This window comes from Myripristis murdjan, chromosome 22 (assembly GCF_902150065.1).
Source record: "Myripristis murdjan chromosome 22, fMyrMur1.1, whole genome shotgun sequence".
In the NCBI taxonomy this organism is placed as follows: Eukaryota; Metazoa; Chordata; class Actinopteri; order Holocentriformes; family Holocentridae; genus Myripristis; species Myripristis murdjan.
Genome location: NC_044001.1, coordinates 19696784 through 19722030, shown reverse-complemented (window position 1 = coordinate 19722030; position 25247 = coordinate 19696784). Strand labels below are relative to the sequence as shown.

At 43.2% G+C, this 25247-nt stretch overlaps 1 protein-coding gene across 3 annotated transcripts; it reads right to left on the bottom strand.

Moving 5' to 3' along the window:
- Positions 1–37: 37 nt before the first annotated feature.
- cep170ba (centrosomal protein 170Ba) lies at positions 38–25200 on the bottom strand. 3 transcript variants are annotated; one of them, XM_030081860.1, is made up of 19 exons: positions 25003–25200; positions 24067–24204; positions 22250–22339; positions 21251–21329; positions 20254–20312; positions 19497–19650; positions 12591–12719; positions 10860–11357; positions 9883–10769; positions 9455–9616; positions 8493–8631; positions 6718–8373; positions 5601–5847; positions 5305–5437; positions 4575–4658; positions 4312–4400; positions 3810–3903; positions 3664–3715; positions 38–2438 (listed from the first exon to the last, which is right to left on the bottom strand). In XM_030081860.1, the coding sequence occupies exons 2-19, from the start codon at positions 24169–24171 to the stop codon at positions 2218–2220; spliced, it is 4878 nt and encodes a 1625-aa protein (XP_029937720.1). In that variant the 5' UTR covers positions 24172–24204; positions 25003–25200; the 3' UTR covers positions 38–2217. The 3 variants fall into 3 exon arrangements, with proteins under 3 accessions (XP_029937720.1, XP_029937721.1, XP_029937723.1); XM_030081861.1 differs by having other exon boundaries at positions 5601–5742; XM_030081863.1 differs by lacking the exon at positions 9455–9616.
- Between the last annotated feature and the right edge of the window lie 47 nt (positions 25201–25247).

The following is a 25247-nucleotide window of genomic DNA, read 5'->3' as shown; positions in this document are numbered from 1 at the left end:
GACTGACCAAAGCCAATAAATTTCCAGTTGAGACACATTTGCGAATCAAAAAAATTTTATTAGAAAACCCCCCTGGAATCAACATCGGTCAAGTGACGTAGGGAAACAGAAAGCATGAGAAAAGGAGGACCAGATACAAAGTCAAGGATTTTGGGGTAAATGAAACTGGAACATGAATTCAACAACAAACAGAACACAAACATGACATTGAAAGACTGATAAACATTTCAGCTCTCTGTCTAAGTGGAGTAAAGCAAGAAGGGGGACAAAAAAATCCCAAAGAGGAAGAGCAGCATCGTTGTGAGCCGGAGCCAAAGATCAGACATTCACCTCTTACTTGAGTTTGTGTTTGTAAACAAGCATTATACTTAGCAGGATGACAAATTATCCCAGACAGCTTCGTGGCACTCAGAGGACTTCCAAATTACAATCATATGCACACGCTGGTTTGGGAGGAGGGAAGCACTTAGTGGTGAGCCGGGTTGCTTTCCTGCTCCAACCCTCAACAGCATTAAACGCTTACAATCCTAAACAGGACAAACACACACTCTCCTTCTCATGAGAGCGAGAGGACTTTCAGTTCGGAGCGTGCACAGTATGGTCGAGGGGACAAGGTTGTACTACGATAGTGCAAAATACAAGATGGAGAGGTAATTTTTTTGCAGGACATAGAGAAAACATTGTCAGATATTTACATATTCAACAAGAAAACATCACAAACTGATAGGTCAAGACAATTGCACATAAGTTATACTTTATGAACTTCATTAATAAAAAATATATTGCAACTCCTGTGTGAAGAGACTTGGGCCCATATCATTTGAAACCGTTGACACAGGGCTCTTACCAGGCCTTGTGAAAACACCATATGGGTGTAGTGTGATGTGTTCAGTAGCAAAATGCTGCGTCCAGCTGAGGAACACACAAGGGAAAGGTTACAGTTGTCTTTGGCCAAATCTCAGCAGCTAATTCTGCTCTACAGGACAAGGGAAAAACACAAACCCAAGAGTGACAATTAAGCCCTTTGATCCATGTTTGACACAAATAAAAATGGGAGAGAAAGGGGAACGCTTGAAAAGCTTCAACTCACTACGCCTGTTTTGTAGCCACTTGAGTTTGCTGTTGCCAGGTGACTAAACCTTCCCACTCTAACAATGAACTAACGCTCCTCCTTCCATTCAGCCACACATTCCTGAAGGATTTTCACCTAAAGCTGGACAAAATATGTAGTGTCCGACTACTGCAGACAGAGGGCCTAGACAGAGTCGAGGCAACTGGAACTCAGCACGAAATTGGCTTGTATTGACAGTTAATATACAATTAAACATCTGGCACAAGTGATGATGGACCCTCTCCCAAAGTCATGTCTTCTACTTAATTACAAAATGCCATACTATCTTATAAGAAACCAAACATTGGGTCAGACAGCCTATAATTTGTTTTCTTAATCACCACATTTATCAGCACAAATAAATACTTTACATTCTTCAGTTAATCTGGTCCACAGAGGAAAATGTGGCCAACAAAGAGAAAACCACAGAGAAATATATAAAGAAAAGTAATGGGGTTACTGGAGATACAAATACACAAAGCAGCCAGCTCTGCAAGGAATCAATGCAGGTTTTTTTTTACTCAAAATAAATATCAATTGACTAATATTCCCTAAAAAGTTGCGATTTGTCACTGAGCATAGGAATCTACTTATTAAAATATCCCTACAAGTGATTTTTATCAAATGTCCCTGAGCTGATTATACTCAGGCTGGTTTTCAACCATACAAAATAATTATATTGTGCTTTTAACATCAACATTGGTCATACCATTGGCAATAATGAGGTCAATCTCTAATGCACAATCAAGTATAGGTTTGAGGCCTGTCACAGGTGAATGGGAGATCAATAGAAGTAATAATGGCACCAACATAACCTTGTTTAAAGGGTTATACGCCTTTTAATCTCCACCTTGTGTTTAGGCCTCAGACAGAGCATATTGTAAAGGTGTTTAGTGCAAGCCTCATCTCACACCCCTGTGTACACCGTGTGGTTGCGTAGTGTCCATACTGCAGTTGTGTCTTTTCATGCTGGAGGCCACAGTTCTGCCTAGTCACTCTCACTTCCCCCTCTGGGTTTCACTCTGTGAACAGTGGTTCGGCACCTGGGCTTGTAGGGCAGCGGCAGCAGCACGGCGTTGGAGGAACCTGTGTGTTTGCTTCTGACCTTAGACCAAATATCCCTCTCTAACATCATCTGACGTTACAGCTGCTCTCCTGACACTGTCACCGGGCCTAGGGCCGCCACCGCGGTGTGACACAGAGTGGACAGTTCTCCAGTCTCTGGCGGGAGGTCTGGTGGGTCGACATCCAGGTGAGGCGGAGACCACAGGAGCAGAGGCCTTGCTCAATTCAGAAAGCCCACTGGGCTCCATGACTGTGTTAATGACTGGAGAGGGAAGAAAGCAAATGCATGTGTGTTAGTTGTAGGGCTGGACTGATATCTTGGCAGACTGTCAGTATCAGTCAACCTCAGCTTTGAAAAGCAATATTTTATCAGTCGAAAATTATTTATTGTTTGGCTGATTGTGAAAATGGGGCTTGTCTGAACTTTTGCCACTTAATACAGCAGTAAGCAACAGAGAAAAACATGGTCTTTTCTTTAAATAACAGTTCTCTTTAGGCCAGGTGCACACCATAATTTTAGAGCTGATTTAGGCGTACCAGACAGTCACAGACAAACTGTCAAGATCAAAGGAAAAACAGTATGTTGTTGCTCGCGTAATGTGGGAAGGTCAGACGGTCATACTCTGATCTGAGTCAGTTTGCCACATAGGCCCATTAGACTACAACAGGATATGACATCACTGTTTACTGCAACGCAGACGCAGATAAATAGAGTGGGCATGACTGCACCTTTATTATGGAAACTGTCTCACCTCCAACTCTTTTTATAAATCTTATCAATATCTTCTTCCCGTCCACACATGCATTTGCAAACATGCCAGTTGATCCATTATTGTTGTTGATGTCTTTACTGGTCACCAATGCACAAACATCTGCACTGATTATCCATTTGCACTCCCATCTTGTTGGTTCTAGTCCCGCAAGGCCAGACGCATGAGACTTCAAAGTTTTGTCTGCTCAAGGACCCGGAAATCATGAAAAAGCCAGTATTGCCCCGATATCACATGCCGGTACTGTAAACAAACATGGATACGCTTGAGGAGGAAGAACTAATTTTGCTTCTATTAATATTGTGGCAGAAACGAAAACCACGTCGCCATCGGAGGTGGTATGCGCGGCCCCTCAATCAAACGGGGAATTTGTTTCCCTTATTCTGCCAATGCGCGCCATTGACAAGGAGAAACACCGAGAATATTTCCGTATGTCGGCCAGTGCATTTGACGAGCTGTTATCCCTAATCGCTCCGTACATTCAGCACTCCAACACACACACCAAGCTCCGGTGAAAGTGTCACTGTGTATTCGTTCGCACGAGGGCCTCTAGCGGTTATGTCAATATTGCATCTTGCGCACGCATCACGTTAGATATCAGCTATTGTATGCTATTGAAAAAAAAACACATTGGTGCATCCACAGTTAGTTCAATATTTGGATTCGTTCTATAAAAAAAAGAGAAAGATTTATAAATATCTTGGAAGAATGACTCACCCTCAAGCTGTCGTTGCACTCTTCTGAGTTCTTTGAGGATAGAAGTGATTTCCTGAAACACAGATGTCGTGTCAGACAGTGCTGAAGCAAACCTCATTTATAACAATGCATTTGGCTTGAGAAAAAAAAAAAGTAAAGCCACTAACCTTGTTTGAAGTTTTGAGGACAGGGACATCACTTTCAGAGCCAATCTTTGCCTCCATTTCTTCCCATACATCCAGCTTGTCCTGGAAGAGTACCCTGCAAACATAATGCCAAACAAACAAGGTTCAATGGCTCGGAAGTTAGCTCTTTACAGTTTTCCTCCGTAACAGTGAAAATTACAATAATCCAGGCGAGAACAAAAACACACATCTGGACACAAAAAGTTTCAGTCCAACACCCACTACATCCTGTAACAGCCTCCGACAGTACAGCTTTGTACAGTGCTCTCACGCTCAGATTAGTAGAGCAGGTATCAGACTGTGTGCTAACTCACCCAGACAGTTGCACATAGTTAACAAGATTACTGGCTCAACACAGCGTCAGGACGTCTGGTTTCAGAGAGGTTTAATAAGAGTTTCAGATCAAATCCTGATCAAACATGGGGACAAAGGACATTTATGTATGTAGGAGATGTGTGTGTCTGTGTGCGTGTATGAGTCGTACTTAATTTTCTCAGCAAGTTTCTCGGTGTTCTCTCTGATGGCCATGGAAACCTGAGACACTGGATTTAGCATCAGATTGTCCACAATGACCTGGAAGGCAGAAAAAAAGTAACAACAGTAATAATAATTAATAGTAATAAAACATGATTGAGATCTGCTAGTGCCAGCCTCAGTGATGTTTTTTATGAAGTGAAACAGGTTAGCAGAACAGAGCTCCTCTCTGTTCCCAGCCCACTGTTTGGAGTTTGGTTCGTTATCACTCACGTTCTGGTCGGGCTCCTTCACATCCTCAGAGCCTGGTGGGACTCTCTGGTAGTTAAGTCCAGCATCTGGAACGCGCTGAACCAGCTGCAATACAGAGTCTAGACATTAGTCTTTGTAGACAAAAGTGACAAACCTCTTATGACTGGCATATAAACAAGGCAAGGAGATGATACCATTCATATGAGTGTAATGATCTACATGGGCCACAGACAGGCGAACTGATTTGATTCTCTATAAGCTTGACTTATTATGGATTCTTTTATAGACTATATGCTGCACTTGCTCTCCAAAAGATAGATTTCTTGACAAGAAAGATGACAGAGACCCACACTCTTCACAATGGGAGTGGGAAGCTGTTGCTAACTGCATTTTTTTTGCCACAAGATAATGAATAAAAATATGCAGAGACAGTAAAAGGCACACTATCTACCTACTGTGAAACCAGGTCTCTGCTGTCTTTCTTACCATTTGAGAGACAGTATAATGATTTAGTGAATTAGAGAAAGGTGACTATTTTTATATTTGATAAGAGGTGAACTCAAATGGCATAACTGCACCAAATCTGGTTGGAGAGCCACATGAGTAGGCTGTACTATATAAGAAGTTTCTGTGAGGGCACGGATGCAAATGTCCTCTTTCCACAGTATAACAGAAACACATTAGCAGTTTGTGTTGAAGAGATAAAGGGAGAACCATCACAATACAAATTTGTTTTTAAGGTTTGCTGCACCTCTTCGTGAGTGGTAACAGTGGAGCTGGGTGTGTTGGCCTCCAGTCCAGAGCTTTGGGCATCAGCGTCACCAGCAACATCATGGATCTCTCTGGCCAAGATAGCCAGGTCTTTAGCCAGGTCCTGACTCAAGCTAACACAGAGGGAACAGGGCAGACACGAGTTACAATGAAGACCCACAGACAAGTGGTTAGCACTTTCCACAGAATGTGAAACCTTTGTTCTCTATGTAACCTTTTGAAATGAAAAACTCCACTTGTGATATTCAACCAAACACTTTGCTGTCCTATTCTTACCGTGCAATCTCAGCACTGTGGCTGGACCAGTTGTGGAAGGCGTCTCCTTCATGGTTCTCATCCTCAGAGTCTCTGCTGCGGGGTTTGGGCCGCAAGGCGACCACTGGCTGGGGCCGGGGCTGATTGCGTGGGCTATGGGAAGCTAAGGGAGGTTGGGAGCGTTTGTGTTTAGGGGTACTCTGGTTGGAGTCATACTCCTCCTCTGAGGTAGAGGTGTAGTCAGACCCTTTCTGTCGTCTTCTGGAGCCTCCAGGTTGTGAATTGGTTTGAGTTTAGAAGAAGTTTGAAGATAGAGAAGGCAGGGAAAGAAGAGTAAAAAACACTCAAAGAACACCACCAAGAAGAAAGCCACCAACTACTATATCTCAGATCCAGGAACCCCACAACCAAAGACAGGAAATGTCCACTATGGAAGAGCTCATTTTTACAACAAACATTAATATGGCAAATGGTCACAACAAAACCCTCCCATACCTTATGTTAACTGTTTTTCCCCCAATATCAATTTAAATAAAATGAGCCTAAAGCTTCCACAGTAGAGTGATATGTATCTAAGAGTGGAGCTATTGCAATGTTCATCATGAGCACAATATTCTTACAACATGATTTTTAAATAATATCGTCATAAATAGAGATACAATGTATGCAAACATTGTGCACATGAGGAACAAACTATTTTCATCTAAGTAGTATGAATGTTAGGCATTACCAGTTTGGTGTTAGTGAAAGGTCTCAGTCAAAATGCCCTTCCCACACTAATATTTTTTTTTTTTACAAGGGAAACATATCTGATGAAAAAAAAAAAGCTGTTTAAGAAGAACCCAGGCTTTCACTACTGAAATGTGTATTCAGTGAAGCTTATCAAACTATCAAACCAATTGAATTCTGTGAGTGACTCCATAGGGCCTGCAATGCTTCCACTTCCAATTTTTTTGTTGTTTTTGTACCGGGTTGGCTAAGACATTAAGTTACCAAAGACATTAAAACATTACCAAAGAGTAAATGGTCACATCTGTAAGATAACCGTGAATACATTTTGCACTCAAAGGTGTGTGTGTATGTGTAGATGTCTGTCTGTGTATGTGTATGTGTGTGTGTGTGTGTGTGGTACACGTACTTGCTGTACTGCTAGCATATTTGGCACTGCTGGAGCGTCCACGGCTGATCGGAGTCTTGTTGGGGGCTGCTTTCTGTAGTGCAGGTTTTGGTCCGGGTACAGAGGCTTTGCGGGCAGAGCTGCTGCTGGACTCTGTGCTACGATTGGAGAATCCTGTGGTCCTGCCTGTGCAAAGTGGGGTGCTGGCGGCCTCTGTGTCACTGGGTGTGTTGAAAGAGCTCGTCCGCTTGCGAGGCATCGCCAGCATATCCAGCCTGGAGAGTTTCCTGGGTTCCACAGGCTGCTTGGCCGGAGCATTGCCTGCCTCCTGGGACAGCCTGTCTGTCTCTGTACCTTCATTGTCAGAGGCTTCTCCCAGGCGAGCCCTGCGGAGCATGGACGCCCTTGTAGGTCTTGGGGCAGACAAGCTATTGGATCGACTCAAGGCCTGGGACACTTTGGACATTTTGGAGTCCTCCCTCTGGAGGGGGACAGTGTATTTCTTGCGGCTATGGTGGGTGCTAGACTCCTGGTCAGAGTAAAGTATGCTGGAGCTCTGGGGGTCATCACTTAGGTCTGTGGAGCCACGTTTTCCTGTACTACGTCTCAGTCCAACCAGTCTCCTACCTGTGTCAGTCTTACTGTTGGTATCTGCTCCCAGGGAGCGACGTTTTTCTGACAGACGCTCCCGTACAGAGGACTGATTACTGCTATCCTGGCTAGCTATACTGCTCGAAGTTGCCTCCCTCTGAAGCCCATAATTAGAAGGCTTTTTTGTCAATGTATTTGGCCTAGTCTTATTGCTGCGCTGGCTGACTGTGCTGGAGGTATCTACATCAGACTCCCCAGATAGAGAGTCCATCATTGCAGAGGAAGTTGTTTCTGGCTGGCCTGCTTGGAGCTTGGCCTCCAGAGCAGCTAGAACATCCTCTGTCTCTTTGAGGTAAGAATGAGTGTCCTGATTGGAGGCTCCATGCAATGAATCGGGGTCAAGGGTTCTTAGAGCAGGCTGGCTGGATATGTTGGGCAACCTGGCATTGCTGGGTCGATCCTTGGTGAAGCTCTCCTGTCTGACCAGTGAGGTTACCCGTCCCTCTTTGGTCTCAGGGCTCTCTGTATCCTGACCCAGGATAGGAGCTGAGACACTGGGCTTGACTTTCCCAGAGTCCTGGGTACCTTTTTGCTTGGTCAGGGTGGCAGAGGAGAAGGTTTTGTTTGGTTGTTTTCGCTCAGTCTTTGGAGTATTGGGTTTTGAGCCTCCACGTTCAGGCTTGGACACAACCTCGTCTGAGCCTATGTAGAATGATGTAGACTTGGGTGGGAGTCTGGTCTTGTCCTCCTCATTATTATTTTCAAGTGTGTCAGACAGTGGTCTCCTCCTCCATTCTATGATGGAACCATCATCTGACTTGCTGGCGTCACTCAAGCTGTCAGGCTCTAAATCGTCCTGCACTTTTAACCTGTGATGGTCATTCTGAGACTTCAAGGCCACTGGGTTACTGTCTTCTACATCAAATGTTGACTGCAGGTCACAGTGAACATAGGTATTGGGAGTTGGAGACTCACTCTTCTCCCCCGGTGGTAGCTTGGGCAGGATGCGGCGAGCTCGGGAACCTTCAGAGTCGGCGCTATCACGATTTCGGCTTAGTGTGGCCTTGTGGATGATTGTACCTCCCGCTGAAGTGAAACAGTTTTAATGCATATTAATCACACATATTGGTACTGAGTATCATTCATATTCATCAGGGTGTCTCATTATCATTTCAAATAGACTAATGTCTCGTCAGGTGGCTTACCCCCTCCTGACAGCTCCATCTGGGAGGGGATGTCAAAGAGGCCAGACGAAGGGCCAGATTCCGTGTAGCTGTCTGCCAAGCTGGCCCAGCGAGACATCCATTTAGGAGCCCCCTTTAAAACTGGATCCCCTGGATGAACCTGCATGAGAAAAAAGGAAACAGTTCAGTTTCTGTTTTGTGTGTGAAGATTTAAAAACAAAACAAACAACAAACAAACAAAAAAACATTTTAAAGAGAGCCTATTTGACTCATGATAAATGAATCTTTATTCTCTTGATGAACACAGAAGACAGATCAATCTGTCTTACTGATTAAATGTACATGGCATTATTATATCTTCTCAATTTTGATAAATTTTCCTTAGAATTAAAGAGTAAACTTAAAACAATAAAGAACTGACAGCCTGTGAGGAAAATGTGATAAATCCAGAGACCAAAAGAGAGATACACCAAAAAGGAGAGAAAACACCATGAGGACAAATCAAGACAGCAACACACACTGATTTGTGCATTCAAATTAGGGGTGGGAATCACAGGGTAACTGGAAATACAATACTACCATGTTATTTTAGCTACAATAACAATGGTATAATGATATAATGATTCTGTGTTATGCAATATATTTTAAGATAAGAAAAAACCCTGGAAAAGGCGAAATATTTTTCCAGTCATCAGGAGTCAGTCATGTTTTTTACAGTTACAGTTAAACTATCTAAAGGCAGGGAACAAATACACCTCATAGGAACTGAAATGTTCTATCTGTGCAAATTAAGTTAATTAAATTAGAAGGACGTATCATGACATATTGATATTTTGATATTTTGCCCCACTCTTAATTTAAATGCTTATGGGTTATTGACCTTGCAGTTTACTTCAGTGTCTTTAGAGGAATAATTAAATGCCTGATTGATTGATTAATTAATTCATCCATTCACTGATCCCACACTTAGCAAGAAGGTTTACCTCTCCCAGACTCTCTCCCTGTTCTGAGGCTGGCCTTCCCAGCTCCCCCGAGCTACTCTGTCTATGCTGCTCCCTGCCCTGATTAATAACAGGCCTATATGATGCTGATGTTCCTGCTTCAGTCTGGTTGGTTTTCTCTGGTCTCTCAACAACACCAAACACCTGTCAGGAACAAAGCATTGCAAGTTGATAAGTATGGTAACGGAAAACTGGAGACTGCCAGTGACCAAAGCTCAAGTGGCATGTTGGCCCATGAGAAAGATGAGATTGTCGATTATAAAGTCAGATCACTTTGTTTTGGTAACATTTTCTGATTAACTCAATAACATTTTTACATATAATCCATAGCAACTTAAGTCAGAATGAAATAAAACAAGATGGAATGATACACTTGATTGAAATAAAACAAGATCCACTATGACACTTGCCTGACTGATCTTGTTGCGTGCATCTTCTAACTCTTTGTCTTGAGTATCCGCTTCGATGGTGTAGGTTCCCGCGTCACTCAGACTGTCTTCCTCTTCGTTCCGGGCACCACAGGGGCTCTTGACTTCCATACTCTGAGAGGCAAGGACTGTCATGGGAGCCTTCAGGGGCACAGGCTGGTGGATAGGGGAAGAGGTCTTGGCCAGGTGAGGAGCAGGAGGTGATGGTGGGGTGGCTAGACTCTGGTCTGATTGTGTTGCTACCACTGTCCCTGGTGGGCTGCTTTTAGGGGAACTATATGTATTTCTCTCCCAGCTTGCAGGGGCAGTCTGTCTTGCTTGTTTGAGGAATTCAGCCTGGAACTCCTGGGTGAGTTTGGACCGCCTGCCCACACTGGCAAAGGGTCGCACAGAGACAGAGGAGCGAGAGGACAAACTGGTGCTGATCCGGTCCTCTGTCTTCTCTCTTCGGAGAGAACCAGCTCTCTGTGGTCCTGAAGAACCAGGGCCCTTTAGGGGGATGGTGTACCGTTGGGCTGGGGGAGTGCTGAAGGCTGGAGATGGGACCTGCCTCTCCCCAGTTGCGCTGGAGCCTTTCCCTGCTTTGTCCAGCTGGGCAGTGTTATTAGTGAAGGACTGGGAACGCTTCTTTCGTGGGTTGTCATCAAAGAATTCAATGACAAAGGCTTTTTGGGAGTCTGCCTTGCCATGACTGGGTGAGGACTGAGGCTCCGGAGGAGTAATGGACAGACGCTCCTCAGAATCAGGGGAGTCTCTCCGGGGTGGATGAGATGACTGGGACCCAGTTTGAGATCCTAATTGCAGAAAATCATTTCCATTGTGTGTAGGATCCTCTGAGTCACTGTGAGTGCCATCTTCATGGTGATGTGCTAAGAACAACAGGACAACAAGTTACTTCACATATTTTTGTAATTAAAAGTCAGTGTTGGAAGATATAAACAGACATGTCAGAGACTCACCCTTATTGATCCTCTGAACTGACTGGTCGCTCCTGGTACTGTACACATCTTCAGTCTGTGACCTCCTCCTCCTCATCATGTTCACATTGCTTTGAACAAGCCAATCAGCAACCTTGCTTTCTGCTGACATCACCTCAGTGGGTGTGGTGACCACCTCATGGGATGGGAGCTTGCGCTGCTGGCGGAAGGAGAACTTAGTCACTTGGTCCTTGATCTTCATCTTGCCAGGCGTACACTCATCAAATTCGATGGTGAAGGAGGCGTGGCTTTGGACGACAGGTGGTGTTGGGGCAGAAGAGACACATTGGGACGGATTTTGGGTGTCCTTTGTGGGAACCTCATCAACTTGCGAGTCTGTTTTCTTGACAGGCCGCTGCTGTAGCTCCTTGGTTGGGATCTCAAAGTAACTGGGTTCTCGGTGGTAGGAGTAGATGGACTTGGTGTGATTATCAGACAGAGAACCGTTGACATCATATCTGGAGGTTTCTTTAGCAGGATCTGGTCAAAATAAAGGTGGATAAATCAACACGTCAAAACACAGGATGCATTTGTTGATTTCCAACTAAATCCACTCAGTGCACTGAACAACATTTTTATTATCAGCTATCTAGATCCAAATAAACTTTATACTTTCAACTTTGTATTGATTCTTCTGGTATGTTGATGTTATCTTGTTAATTGCTGTTATGTTGAGTTGAGGTTCAACTAATCTATCCTCTGTGTTTTCTGACGATAGGTTGGTTTGCCTATTGTTAAATTATTGATTGCACACAGCTGTGGAATTGACCAAGGTAGATATTAAGGCTATTAGGCATTATGATGATAGAATGATAAAAGCTTGACAAAAAAACAAAAACAAACAAACAAACAAACAAAAAAACACCTGATCTGTGCTCCTCAATTAAAAAAAAGGTTCATTTGTGTCACAACATGACAATTATCTTTTAGTGTGTGTGCAACCATTGTTTTTTTTGTTGTTGTTATTTACCAACTAATAAAAGTGTTTTAGTGTATGATTGCTTCAGTGCTATTATACTCTATTTTGAGTCCCTCTCCAATACTACATGCTCTCTAAGCATCTAAACCTGAAGAGGCTACACAAACCTAAGGAAATAAATCCCCTCCCATCTAAAAATGAAGAATTTAAAAAATTTAATTAAGATGTCACGGTCACACAATCCCTGAAACTGACAGTAACAAACGGCCCCATGATTCTAGTTGTTAGGCTAAGGAAACAAATCCAGCCAGCAGGTCTGTGGGTGCCAGCTGGATGTGGCCAAATATCACTTTAGGAGCTCAGAGTCCAGTGGAGGGCAGCTGAGCGGGAATAATCTGCTTCAGACTGTGCAACATGAAGCAAACAATCACCCTTCCTCCCCCCTCCGGCAGCTTACAGGGTCATAATCCATCACGAGGCAGACAGGCACTGCCCACTGGCCTGGCGTGGCATGGCTGGCTAACAGTTCACAACTGGCAGCCAAGGACCTGCCTTGGGCTCAGCACCATCCATCTCTCAGTGACCCACACAGGGCATCAGATAGCAATGCCACAGAAAAGCATGCCATTTCACATCAGGATCAAACACAGAGATGTACTTGTCTTCCAGCAACTAGGACTAGAATTGAAAAACTCTAAATACATATGTGTTGCCATATAAACAATATAAATGAAACAACTGATGTTTTATAAAGAAACTACTAACAACAAAAGAAAGTAAAAGCATTATCTGACCTGTAGAGTCCTGGTCGGGCTGCCTTCCACCTCTGCTCCGCTCGTTGTTGGCTGGGTCATCATCCTCCCCCCACCAGGACGGCTGGCCATACAGAGGAGTAGGCTTGGATATTGGAATATCTGTGGTGGCTAGCAGACATACACACAAACACAGGGATAAAAAAAGACAAATACACACTATTAGCAACATGGGACACACTGTTACAGAGAGGAAAGAAAGAACAGGGGGAAGAAAGAATGAAAGAACCGAATTTGTACAGCCTCTAGTATTTATAAGAATTTGTTTTTGTTAGTCACATGGGAAAACATAACGTCATGTCAGGGCACAGCTTTAATCGTCTGGATTTGGTCTTGCAGCAGCTAAATATTGCAAAACACTAAAGCTTCCATAGTCTCCATACATTTCAGAGTTCCCACACATTCCAAAGACATAGTGAGAGTGGCAAAGGTGGACTTGTGATACCAACTAAATCACGTGATGCACCAAAACATAATCCTCACAGCATGAGTCAGGACAGAGCCAATCCAAATCTTATATGAAAAAAAGCCAAGAAACATTGTTGTAATAATTGAAATAACAATGACAAGACACATGAAGACTGAAAAAATACAGGATAAGCTGTCACTGACAATCATACAAATCCTTTCTTCAACAGCTGGACTTGCTGCAGATAATGACTCTCATTGCTGGCCCTGCTGACCTAAATAATGTATCTCTGTATTTATCTCATATATAGACACAATGTGGGGGCAGAGGGACGATTCCCCTCACACCATAGCAGAGCTGGTGTTAAGCTGCTGGTAGGCGAGTATATAGAGGCTAGGCAGCCTATATGACATTAATCAGATAATCTGCATGTCTGTTGTCTGCCTGATAACTAGGCTAAACAAGCTCTCTGGAGTCTCATGCAGACGCTACACAATCCAAAGTAACAGCAGAACTCTAACACTGTTGCCTGGGACACGCACAATAAGGTATCAACAGAGTGATGGGAGGAGTAAAAGGACATGCTACCAATTCCAACCCCCTCATCCAATTTTCCCTTTTTAGCTAAGGAAAACATAGGGTGAGTGACACAACTAGAGTGGCCTACACACTGCACTTAGCTGTCCAGATTTTCAGATTTTATTATTTTGCCTTTATTTAATCAAGTTGGCCCTGTTCTTTTTCAAAGGAAACTTGGCATTGAGACAAACATAAAAGTTACAGGTCAACATACAAAAAAGGCAAAGCCTGTCACACACTCCTAGAGGAGAAATAATGGAAAAATGCCAATCCCACAGTATCAGATTTGTACAAATGTTGCATTTTAAAGCTGACATTGGCTGATAACAATGCAATATAATTAGGGGTGTGCATCTCTCCAATATAAGACGATTCGATACGTATCTCGATATATGGGGTGCGATTCGATTCAAGAACGATACATTTTAGAATGGAACGATTCGGTTTGATTCGATTCAGTAGGATTACGATACGATACGATACGATACGATACGATACGATACGATTCGATTCGGTACGGTTCAATTCAGTGGGGTGTGATGCAATCTGATAGTTCTTTGTTGAAAGTAGACAATCAATTTACATTACATTGTCACATTACAATGTGGCATTGCCTTCAAAAGATTTAGCAAAGACTAAAGAACAAGTACATTTGTAAATAATTGTCATGTTTATTAGTGAAACATGTAACTGTAAGAACAACATTCAAGTTATGTTGGCACAAATTAAAGCCAAAGAAACAACTAAACAGAGATCTCTGTATTATCATCTATCTCTTTAGCCTCGGATCAAGCAACAATGAGCTAGTGAGGTAGAACAAAACATTTCAAGACATCCCTTGTGCAAATTTTTCTGAAAACAAAACAAAGTGGCCAACTGTAAACAAAATCAGTCTTTTATAAGTGCTGTTTTGCAATTCAACATGCAACTGCCTGATCAAATCTTGCACTAGTGACTGTACTAGTGTATTTCACTTTTTAAAGTGCCATTTTGCCACATGTAAACTGAAAACAATAACTAACAAAAACAATAACATCTCATTCATTTTCTATTAGTTTTTACTCTTCTGAGACAGTGTCCATTCCTGTATGCTTGGTGCACTCACACATGTACACACACTTTGTTTTCACCATTATGAATCTTAATCTGTCTGTCTTAATCATACCATACATTCAGTGAAGTTCATGTATGCTTGTGCTTGTCAAGGTTCTTCTTGAGAAAAATCAGTTGATCAACATGATCATGTCGGAGTACACTGCGTTGTGCAGAAACAATATCTCCTGCAGTGCTGAAAACTCTTTCTGAGGCCACACTGGTGGCTGGTATACAGAGATATTTTTTGGCAAGAGATGACAGCAGTGGCAAGTCCACCTGTGCTTTCCACCACTGTAGTGGGTTGTCAGTCAGGGGCAAAGGATTACGTTCTCTGTATCTCATGACTTCCTCACTGGCCTTCTCTCTTGAAGATCGTGCCGCTGCTCTTGCTTCAAAGGTTTCTCCAAACAGCTGGTCCAGTGCTGCACTCTTTCTCTTTTTGCACAGAGGTTCATCATCTGAAATACAAAGCAATTACTTTATGTTACTGGTTGTTTGCCATAAGTCTTGAGAGCTTTTCTTTCACCTTATCTTAATATGCTTATACCTCACTATGTATAAAAAAAACACACCTTTTGGCTTATCCTGGATCTGAGGACCAACCATCCCGTTGTGCGGATCTCTAGGAGCAGGGTCTCTCTGCACTGGATCCCTTTGAACACCCGCTGTTTCCTAGTGAAAATCAATGTAAAAAACAAAAAACAAACAAACAAAAAAAAACATTAACAAGAAAAATGTTTACCATTGATAATAAACTCAAAAGCTGAATTAACTAAATAGTGTGTCATTTTGTTAAATCCAGGACACACTATCAGTAGATGATAAATCATGTGCAGTACAATACAGATTGAAATATGTTCAAGAGCAGCTGTTAGAATACAATATGATAATTATTTTGTATTTAGTTAATGAAAGGGTGTGTTTGTTTGGCTTACCTTGTTAAGCAGGGCAGTAGCTTCAGCTGAAATACTTATGAAGATCCTCTCAGCATCATCATCACTCAGGAATGGGAGAGTCTTAAAGCGAGGGTCTATAGCAGATGCAGTGTAGAGGAGGTCCTCAAGATGTGTGTATCGCTTCTCAAAATCATTCTTAAATGCCTTCTTCATCTCAGTGATGAGTGGTGTGTCTTCATCTGCTGCTTCAAAGTGCTTTTTTAGTTTTGCTCTGAGTGGGGCAATCATTGATACTGTGGGCATCTCATCCTCACAAAGGATAGTTGTCACTACTTTGACAGGTGCCATCAACCTGACGATGTCTTCAGCATTACAGATGTCTTTCTCATTAAGAGAATTCACCTCCTCTCCTTTTCTGAGCTCCCTTGACATGAGTGTGGCAAAAACTGCAGGCTGCTGTTCTAAAAAGCGTTCCAGCATGTCATGGGAACTATTCCACCGGGTGGACACATCTTGAATGAGTTTGTGGGAAGGCAAAGTCAGTTGCTGCTGTTTCTCCCGTAGGATTTCAGCTCCCTTTATGTTGCGGTGCAAGAACCCAACCACCTTCCTCACTTTTCCCAGTAGCCTTGCAGCAGTGTCCACTTGAAAGGCTTTCTGGGAGGCCAGATTTAATGTGTGAGCAAAGCAACTGAGGTGTGGTGTCATCTCTGCCTCCACTCCAGCTGCAATCATATTTCGGGCATTATCAGTTACCAGGGCTGGTTCTTTATGAGCAATGTTCCAGTCAGTACATGCTTCTTTTAATAAAGCACCTATGTTTTTGCCTGTGTGTGACTCGTTGAATACTCTGGTTTGTAAAACATGACTCCTCAGCTCCCAGTCGGGAGAGATGTGGTGCGCTGTGATTGTCACATAAGAGTCAGTTGCACATGACGTCCAGGCATCGGTGGTAATTGCCACTCGTTCTGTGTTGAATAGCTGTTCTTTGACTTCATTCTTAACTTTGTTATAAAGCTCTGGCACACACTTGTCCGTGAAATGCTGCCGACTTGGTATAGTGTACCGGGGCTCTAATGTTTTTATCATGTCCCGAAAGCCCTCATTTTCCACTACAGAGTATGGTCTCAAGTCTTTAACAATGAACCGGGCGATTGAAGCCGTTATTACCATGGCTCGCGCCGAGTTGTGGCTGAGTTTCGGCTGGAAGAACTCTTGTATGTCTGTGTCTTGCCGTGTCTTTGCGCTAGCTGTGCTTGCCTCCTCATCGCTTGTTTCCCCATGTCGTCTCACCAAGTGAGTGTTGAGATTTGTCGTGCTACCGGTGTACTTTAGCGCGGCTTTACACTCTTTACATATGGCGACGCTTTTATCCAGTAATCCATCTTTCATATAAAATCCAAATTTTCTCCAAACTTTGGATTTTAAGCCTGCCGGTGCGTTGTAAATCCTGTCCGAGTCAGCCATTTTTTAACTTTCCCTCACAAACACAGCGCTATCTGGCGTGACTACGACAAGTCTCGCGAGAATTTTATGTTCGGAAGCAAGAGAGAGTCAGAGATGGAAAGCAGGAGAAGTAGACAAGGAGCAACGCAGCTATCAGCAGCTGCATCAGCAATATAAACCGATTTATAATGTTGTAATCGGGCCATCGGCCGGTTCATGCTACATTTAGACCGATTCAGGGGTCCGTGTTCCGATGCACTCACATCTTTTAAATCAAAACCGAATTTCCGATTCAAATCGGTTATTTGTTACACCCCTAAATATAATTATATAAGAAAAGAGGCAGTTAGAATTCCACAATGAATACTTAAGAGATTCAACTGAGCCAAACCCTTTGCCTTCAATGGTAACAATAGGTAGAAGATAAATACTTCTAAGTTAATTTATGTAATGGGTTATTAGTCACTTAATGGGCAACCAGTTGGACTTCAGTAGCCAGACAGCCCATAAATTAGTGGACAACAAACACAAAGCATGAGGACATTTTAAATACTGCAGTGCTGATGTGTAAGTCATTGAACTTCTATGTACTATCCATTTCATGCCCTTGTAGGAAAAACTGACGAGCCATGGTCATGTCAGGGAAAACAAGGCCTGACTGAGTCACACTGTACAAACCAGCAGGCTGGCCTTGCAGACAGCTGGAGGACTGGACACTCTCCACACTTTGTGCAGCTGCAGGAAGAACAGCAAGCATGTACACACACACACACACACACACACACACACACACACACACACACACACACACAGACCACAGACACAGGAACACACAGCTCTCTCACCGCTTAGCAAGGGAGTGTGTAGTGTGATTCACAAAACTTTCATTCGCAGGGATAAAAACCCTCACCAAATCTAATGTCAAAGTTACCTCCCCAAGAGCACAGAGCTATTCACTCATTTGGCACTGACCCTAAGTGAAATATACATGTTACACCAAGGATTCCTGTCAAACAAATGCAGCCAAGGACACTAATTTGCATGCGCGTCAACGCAGATATGCATCGGCTCTGTGCAATTTGATTCAGTCAGACTGGCTGGGCAGCACTTCTCATTTCTCATTGCGAGGACAACAGGAGAAGACTTAGCAAATTGTGAATGAAACAAACTAAGGAAGAAATGTAATAACACTACTACATTTTGAGTATGGAGGCCAACTTAGCTTCACACCTGTCAGAGAAATAGTTTTTTTTTTTTTTTTAAATGTTAAAAATTATTTCATCATGAAAGAACACACAGCCATATTTTGTTTCTAGAGTATGCAATGAAATATTTATCCACCTTAATTTAATAAATGGCAATTTTGGAGGAACACAGGGTGCAGCCTTGATAAATGTGGCCAGTGAAAGTGGCAGAGATAGACAGGGTCACATCATAGGACAAGGTTACTTGTTAACAGGCTTGGGTGAGCAGGATTACTCACAGAGGAGGATCAACAAAAGGGTTAGACTTACAGGATTACAAAGTCACCAGGGTTAGTTTATAGTGGTTGGAGCTAGTGGGAGACTTGTTTCTAAATAAAAAAAAAAAGTTAATGTTTTACAAATTTCATATGCAGCTATAGAACTGCATTCTCATGGATATGTTTATTAGACATTCGGGTTAGGAGCCTAGAGCCGGAAAAATCCTATTTTTAGCCCCAGCCATAGTTTTTTCCCCAGTAGGCTCACAGGGCAGTTGTGAATCAGGAAGTACAAGAATTACTAAGCCAACAGCGGGAATACGTTTTGTCAGCATGAATGGACTTCATTGAGAAACTGCCTCACTAGAGCACACACTGTTGCTTATACTGTAAAAAAAAGAAAAAAAAAAAAAGGACTTACTCACAACAGCCAAAGGCAGAGAGGCGATGAGGGCAAAGGGATATACAAGTGACAACAAATCCACCACCAGCTTCTTGGACAGAGCTGCCAAACTGGCACCAAAAAAACTATGCACCTTTCTAATTCTTCTTAGACACGTGTTAAAACCATCATCAGGTTGCTCGGCAGCACCCCACCTCTTGTTGCCAGCAGTCAGGCATGGCAGTCCAAGATAAGACTGTTTGTCCTTAACTCCTGTGCTTAGCTCGCCTGGTAAGCTCTAACTCATGAGTTCTCATCCTGCCAATATCTATTGCTTTACTGCGATCGTCTCTCCGCTCACATGGCAGCCTCATCTCCCACTTAGAGAAGCTCTTAATAAAAGAAGTTAGCAATCTTAGCAAGCGATCTGCAGCTTAAGCACATGAAAACACACACACTTCCTCTTTCTCGTGTGTGAATGGCATTCAAATCCTCTTCAGCAAACACGGGCAACAGGAGCAATTACTCATCTAATATGGAAAATCCACAGTCAGCTGGCCTGCTGGTTACATTACATTTTAAATGAATAGGAGTCGGAGGGGGTTATGGAGGGGTTCACCTGTGATCGAGTGAGCTCTGCGCTCAGTCTTATCATGCAGTTTGACACTGAAAGAGTCAGAGTCTCGGCTCCTCTCCGAGTTCTGCTGTTTGTCCTTCTTCCTGGCCTCAAGGGCCTTTATACTGAGCTGCAGCTGGCTGGTGTACTTCTCGTGCTGCAGACACAGACAGGAGGGAAGCAGGATGTGAGAAACCTTCTCGCCAACAATCAAAACAGATAGAGTTTCCCACACACAGATAAGGAAGAATATCCACCAGGGACCTCTCTTCACAGCGTTTACTTCTTTTTCCAATTATACTCAACTGGAAGCAGACATGGTTGTGTCTCCATTGCTAAAAGCTGAGCATGGCCTCAATCAATAGAAACAGAAATAGAAAAGGTATTTCTACCTAGTATTTATACTTACAGCTGCAATACACAACTTTTTGAAATAATAATAAATATAGAGGATAAATTATTGTCATTCTGCGAACCTATGTGTTTATGTCTAAATCCCCTTGTTTAAGTGATATTGTCTTTTCAATCATGAAAATAAACAGTTAAAGACTGACATTGTTTATGTTCACTGTCTGCTTCTTCAACGTCTATGGTAGCTTTACAGATACAGGTAACCTCTTGATATTGTTTCAAGGTAGACAGCCTGTCATAATGAATGACAAGTGTTAGGGTGGGACTAACAACACACTTCCTGCCTCAAGGCAAAACGTAGCATACTGCAGATTAAAAACGTCAGACAAAGGCAGCCAGCTCTACTTACTTTCAAAGCTTCCTCTGGAACCTTGTGTTGACTCTTCTCCAACATGTACACGTGAGAATGTGGGGTGTTGTTAAGGCACGTGTTTGGCTTAATAGTTGCACAGCAATGTCCACTAAATCAAAATAATGTAACTGTCGTTTAATTTTCTCTTTTAGCACTTCTGAAGTGGGCAGGGATTCAGTGTCCTCCTCAAGGACACTTCCTCAGCTCAGATGCTTGATGGCACAGGAGCTTGAAACCAGATTCTCCAGTTAAAGGGCAATCTACCAACTGACTACAACACTACCCAAAAAATGGCAAATCTGTATATTCTCTTAACAGTTAGATTTAAATATCTATCCTGGGTTTCTTACATTCTCTCTGCCCCAAAACTATTTCAAAATTAAGTTTAAAGTACTCTCCCTTCTGCAATCACACAGGGTGACAAGGAGGAATGAAACAACTACACAGCATAGAACTGTTAAGATTCAAACAATTTCCTATCTTCAGAGACCCACTCTTTGAGACATGTGAAATCACATGCCGTATAATGTGTGGTCAATTCTGGTAACAAAGAGCCCTAAATGTTTCTGAACTCTAAGCTGCTTTTCTCTGTTATCTGAACTGAATTTCACCATTCATGGGTTTTCTTCTGCAGGGGTCAAAGGGTGCAGGAGATTTTCTGTTTCACAGTTGTCCATAATCTGAAACCTCTGACTGAAAACCACAGGGAATTAACATGCTGATGGAGCACAGAGCGAAGACCACAGAGGGAAAAGAAAATTTAAAAAATTCTTGACTCAAACAGCTGCCTACCAGCAGCTATGGAGACTGAGGCTTTATGAGCTCATTTTAGAGCATACTGCTAATCGCTGAGTTAAACTGTTCCAACTGAAGGAAAGCACGCAGATGGCACAAAGTTAGCCCTTGTATTGCACAGATTGAATCAAAAGCTAAGCCAATGAGGAATAATATTAGATGCAGCTAAAACTCAAATATGCATTATTATGAAGGATATCATAACCAAAGCGAATCACATCTGAGACCTTGAGGGTGATGTACGTCTGGTCTGGGATCCTCAGGTCATTCACAAATGTCTGTGTAAAGAAGAGAAGAAAATATCATGCTTCAACTATGCTGTGCATCATCTTACTTTGCCAATAATGTGTTGAACATACAGGTGACATGCTCTCCATTTGTACACACAGCCACAGGGGCTGTTGATACTGTCATGCTGAGGTGCTTTCCATTTGGCCCTTTTCTGACTGAAAGTTAAGCCACCTGCACATTAAATCTCTGATGAGATTATGTTGTTATGTAATGGCTTACTAGGTTCAAGGAGAAGGCTCCACAACCTGGTGGACATGCAGCGTACTGACACTGAATGCATATCAGCCCACACGCAACATGATTTTGGTCCACTGATCAACTGAATTATCTTCTGCCCAAACTAATGAGCAGTAGCACAAATATTTCTGAGTCGCCACTGCAGAGATGGAACTGCTAGTAGCGTTCAAGACAGAGATTGGAGGACCAACCCTGATTTATTGTAGACTAAACAAAGATAACTGTCACTTGTCACAGTAATTTGCGGAAAAAAAGCCATGTTGGATTTCAGTTACAGGCCCTTGCACTGTTCTGCTCTGATTAGTTTGGCTGCTGTAACCAGGGCCAAAAGAAACACTCCAGCAGAACAATGAACAGTTTCTCCCACTGCTCAACCCTGGATTTCACTGGGATAATGGTGCAGTGAAGTGGCAACAAACTGGGGGAAGGGGTGGAGGGTGGAGGGGTAGGAAGAATGAAGTCCAGCAGAAAGGGGTCCAGGCTAGCAGGAAAATCCAGGCCCCTGATTGCCACTGTTCGACCAACCGTCCCCATCTCTGGCACAGAGAGACGTCTTTTGTGCTCTGGCATTTCAGACTGCAGCCTCCAGGGAGAGCCTGTGGCGGGCTGGCTCCTTTATATCACTCTGGGCCAAGGCAGGTTGTCTGACTGTAGGGATGGACTCACTCACCCCATTCAAGCTGCCCAGATCCTTCACCATGTGCTCATCAGTGTTTGGGTCATAGTTGATCACGGCGTGCTGCTTGTCCACACTGCGTGACTGCAAAGTAAAGCAAAAGTCATTATCATTCCTAGACTATGACCCTAATTTAAGACCCACATGTCAGTAAAAACTCAATATTTGAGCAGAGTCAGACAGGCCAACTACTGATTACATGGAATCAAGTACTGGTTTGGATACTGCTGTATGTTTCACTAGCAGGTCCCAATGGTTCCTATTTGTTACAGATGGTGCTTGTCTACCAAACATTGCCTGCAGAGCTCAAGCACATTCATGCACACTGTCAATCCGCCATTTACCAGAGGGAGCAAAAGTGTTTACTCGGGAATATGTGTTGAGCGGTCAGCGCAAACTGGCTGTCCTACTCTCTCTTCTCCGCTCATTAGCCACTCCAGGCCTCCACTTCACAAAAATCAAAAGAGGTTAAAGCTGACTGCCAAACTAATTTACAAAATTAATGCTGCCTTTCATAGATCAGTCTATAGGGTTGTCACAAACTATTCCACACTGACCATTAATCAGGATAAACAGTGTGCAGAAGCTGTGTACCATCATGTCCTGTATATAGTGTCTCACGTCTTACTGTAAATATAATCCAAAGTGACGCGTTTATCACACACACAATTCACCCACTTGATTAGTCTGCTGTCTACAATGCAGCAACACAGTCAGCTCTACATTCCTAACTCAGCAACAACAATAGTCTGATGTTCACTTTGGCCCTTCTTATCAGAGAGGAAAATGTTACGGCTGGAATTAGGCAACAGTGAACACTGCACTGACCTGCAGGCAAACTACAGACACCACTACTGCAGGAGGTAATGGTCTAAACGCTGGTCCTCCAGAGACAGATACTGTTCACACACCAGCAGTTATGGGAAGTCGAGACTCTCGTCTGGGCCTTCAGCTATTCCATTTGACATGATGCCAGTTACACTCAGTCTCTGCTTTTTTGCACCAAACAGGATTCTTAACATTACAGGCACACAACTGTGGTTAGAATGGGTTTTGAGTTGACTGCAAAAAAAAATGCATTGTGCTGCAAACACAAAAACAATAGATTAAAGGGCTGAGGACGGTTCGGGGCTGCACTTGTTCGTGTGCCAAACCAGGAAGTGGTCCTGAGCACTTAGACAGAGCAATCTTAAAAGTCTGCATCATTTCAAACAGGGAGAAGCTGAGGTTTTGCCTGGCTCTGGCAACGCCTGAGTGTGGACATGAGCAACTTTTCAATTTTGCCGACCTCTGTGGTGGGCAGGGCTTTACTGAGCAGACCACACTGACAAAGGAAAGAAATAAACAGCATCTTCTGAGACAGCATTCCTTTCCTTGCTCTAAATACAGAGCAAGGACAGAACTACATATTAAAGACTCCTAATGAATTCCAAGTGGGTACAGCAGACACTGTGCAGAAAAACAACATGGTGGAATAAATCAGCTGCATCTTATGTCACTGCCTGAAAGCCTGCCTGGGGCAATTTTGCTACAAGGCACCATCACCAGGTTACATGCTTAGAGTCGCACACTCCTAAAGCATGCTGGGAACTTCCCACTGGTGTCTCGCACATTTATGAGACCTACTGCCCAGTAAGGGTTTCTTGTCCTACACTCACAGACTACAGCGAAGACCAGAGTCAGGACTCATATGACATGCTGCTGGTGTTTGCTGTGCAAACACACTTCAGTGCAGTGCCACCATCGCAGTGCATGCACGCACACACAACCTCTCTCACTGTCATAACACACAGACGCACACATACACACACCTGCAGCATTAGCTCACAGTCTTCCCGCCCCACAAAGATCATCTCCCAGGGCAACCGGTGGCGTGTGCCAGAGCTGCTGACCAGGAACCATGATGTCACACTCATCTTGGAGTAACCACTCAGGGCGTTTTTAGCATCCTGGGAAAAAAAAAAACAGCAGTTAAATGTTTAGTGATGACTGCCAGGATGTCTTCTCCCTCACAGTAAAAGCAAAAGGGCTGAATGACCATGGCATTCTGCAGACATGATCAGACATGACTCTCATCACGACATTCAGTATCTGTGTGGCTGAACAATGGCTGTTGTCCTAAAAATAAATCTCTCTGATAACTCAATTTAGAGATTAGAAGGAGAAAGTAAAGACGTAAATTCAGCCTGTTTATGCAACCCAATCCAGAGTTATTATTTCTATTGTGTGGGTAAATCAACAGTATAAACGTATTTTACTGGGACAGACTGTACTCCCTGTTACAGTTAATGATATATTTAAATACATGGTATGCACCACACCCAAACTAAGCTCAGGTAGACGGAAATGACAGAATTGAATGCAGGACATAGTTGGGATTAGTGTAACAGATACGCTTTAATTGACGCTTGCGGTTGAGGTAAATGGGCCGGGGAAACCTGTTACACGCACCTTTGAGTAACACTGAACTTACACTGCTCTCGTTTTTACTTCCTGTAAAGTTGGCCAACTAAACAATTACCAAAGCAGCAAGGCATTCATTAACCATAAATCAACTTTCTAAGTTAAACTATCACCTAGTTATGCTACACAATGCCAGCAAAAGTATTCCGGTAGGAGGTATTTGTCACTGTTTGAGAGTGTAATGGCACAAGTTAGTCCAGAGAGGTGACGTTACATGGCTGTGGCTAACGTTAGGGTCGAAACAAACTGCTTTTTCCCCCCCAATCATTTCAGCAAGGACGTACCTTTAATGACAGCTCCGCTTTCCTCCGAAGTGAAGCCAGTCTTAAACGTCCCACAGAAAATTAAATTCGACGACCCGGTTGTGTTAAAAAAAAAAGCCGGGGACACTGAACAGGTAAACTCGGATCACACCCTCTCCTTCTTCTCCCTCTGGGAATGACAAACCGAGCGAAACTATCCCCAGTCTCCTCCAACGTCTCCTCTCGCGGCGGAGTGACGTAGTCTGACAAGTCCCATCAAAGGTATT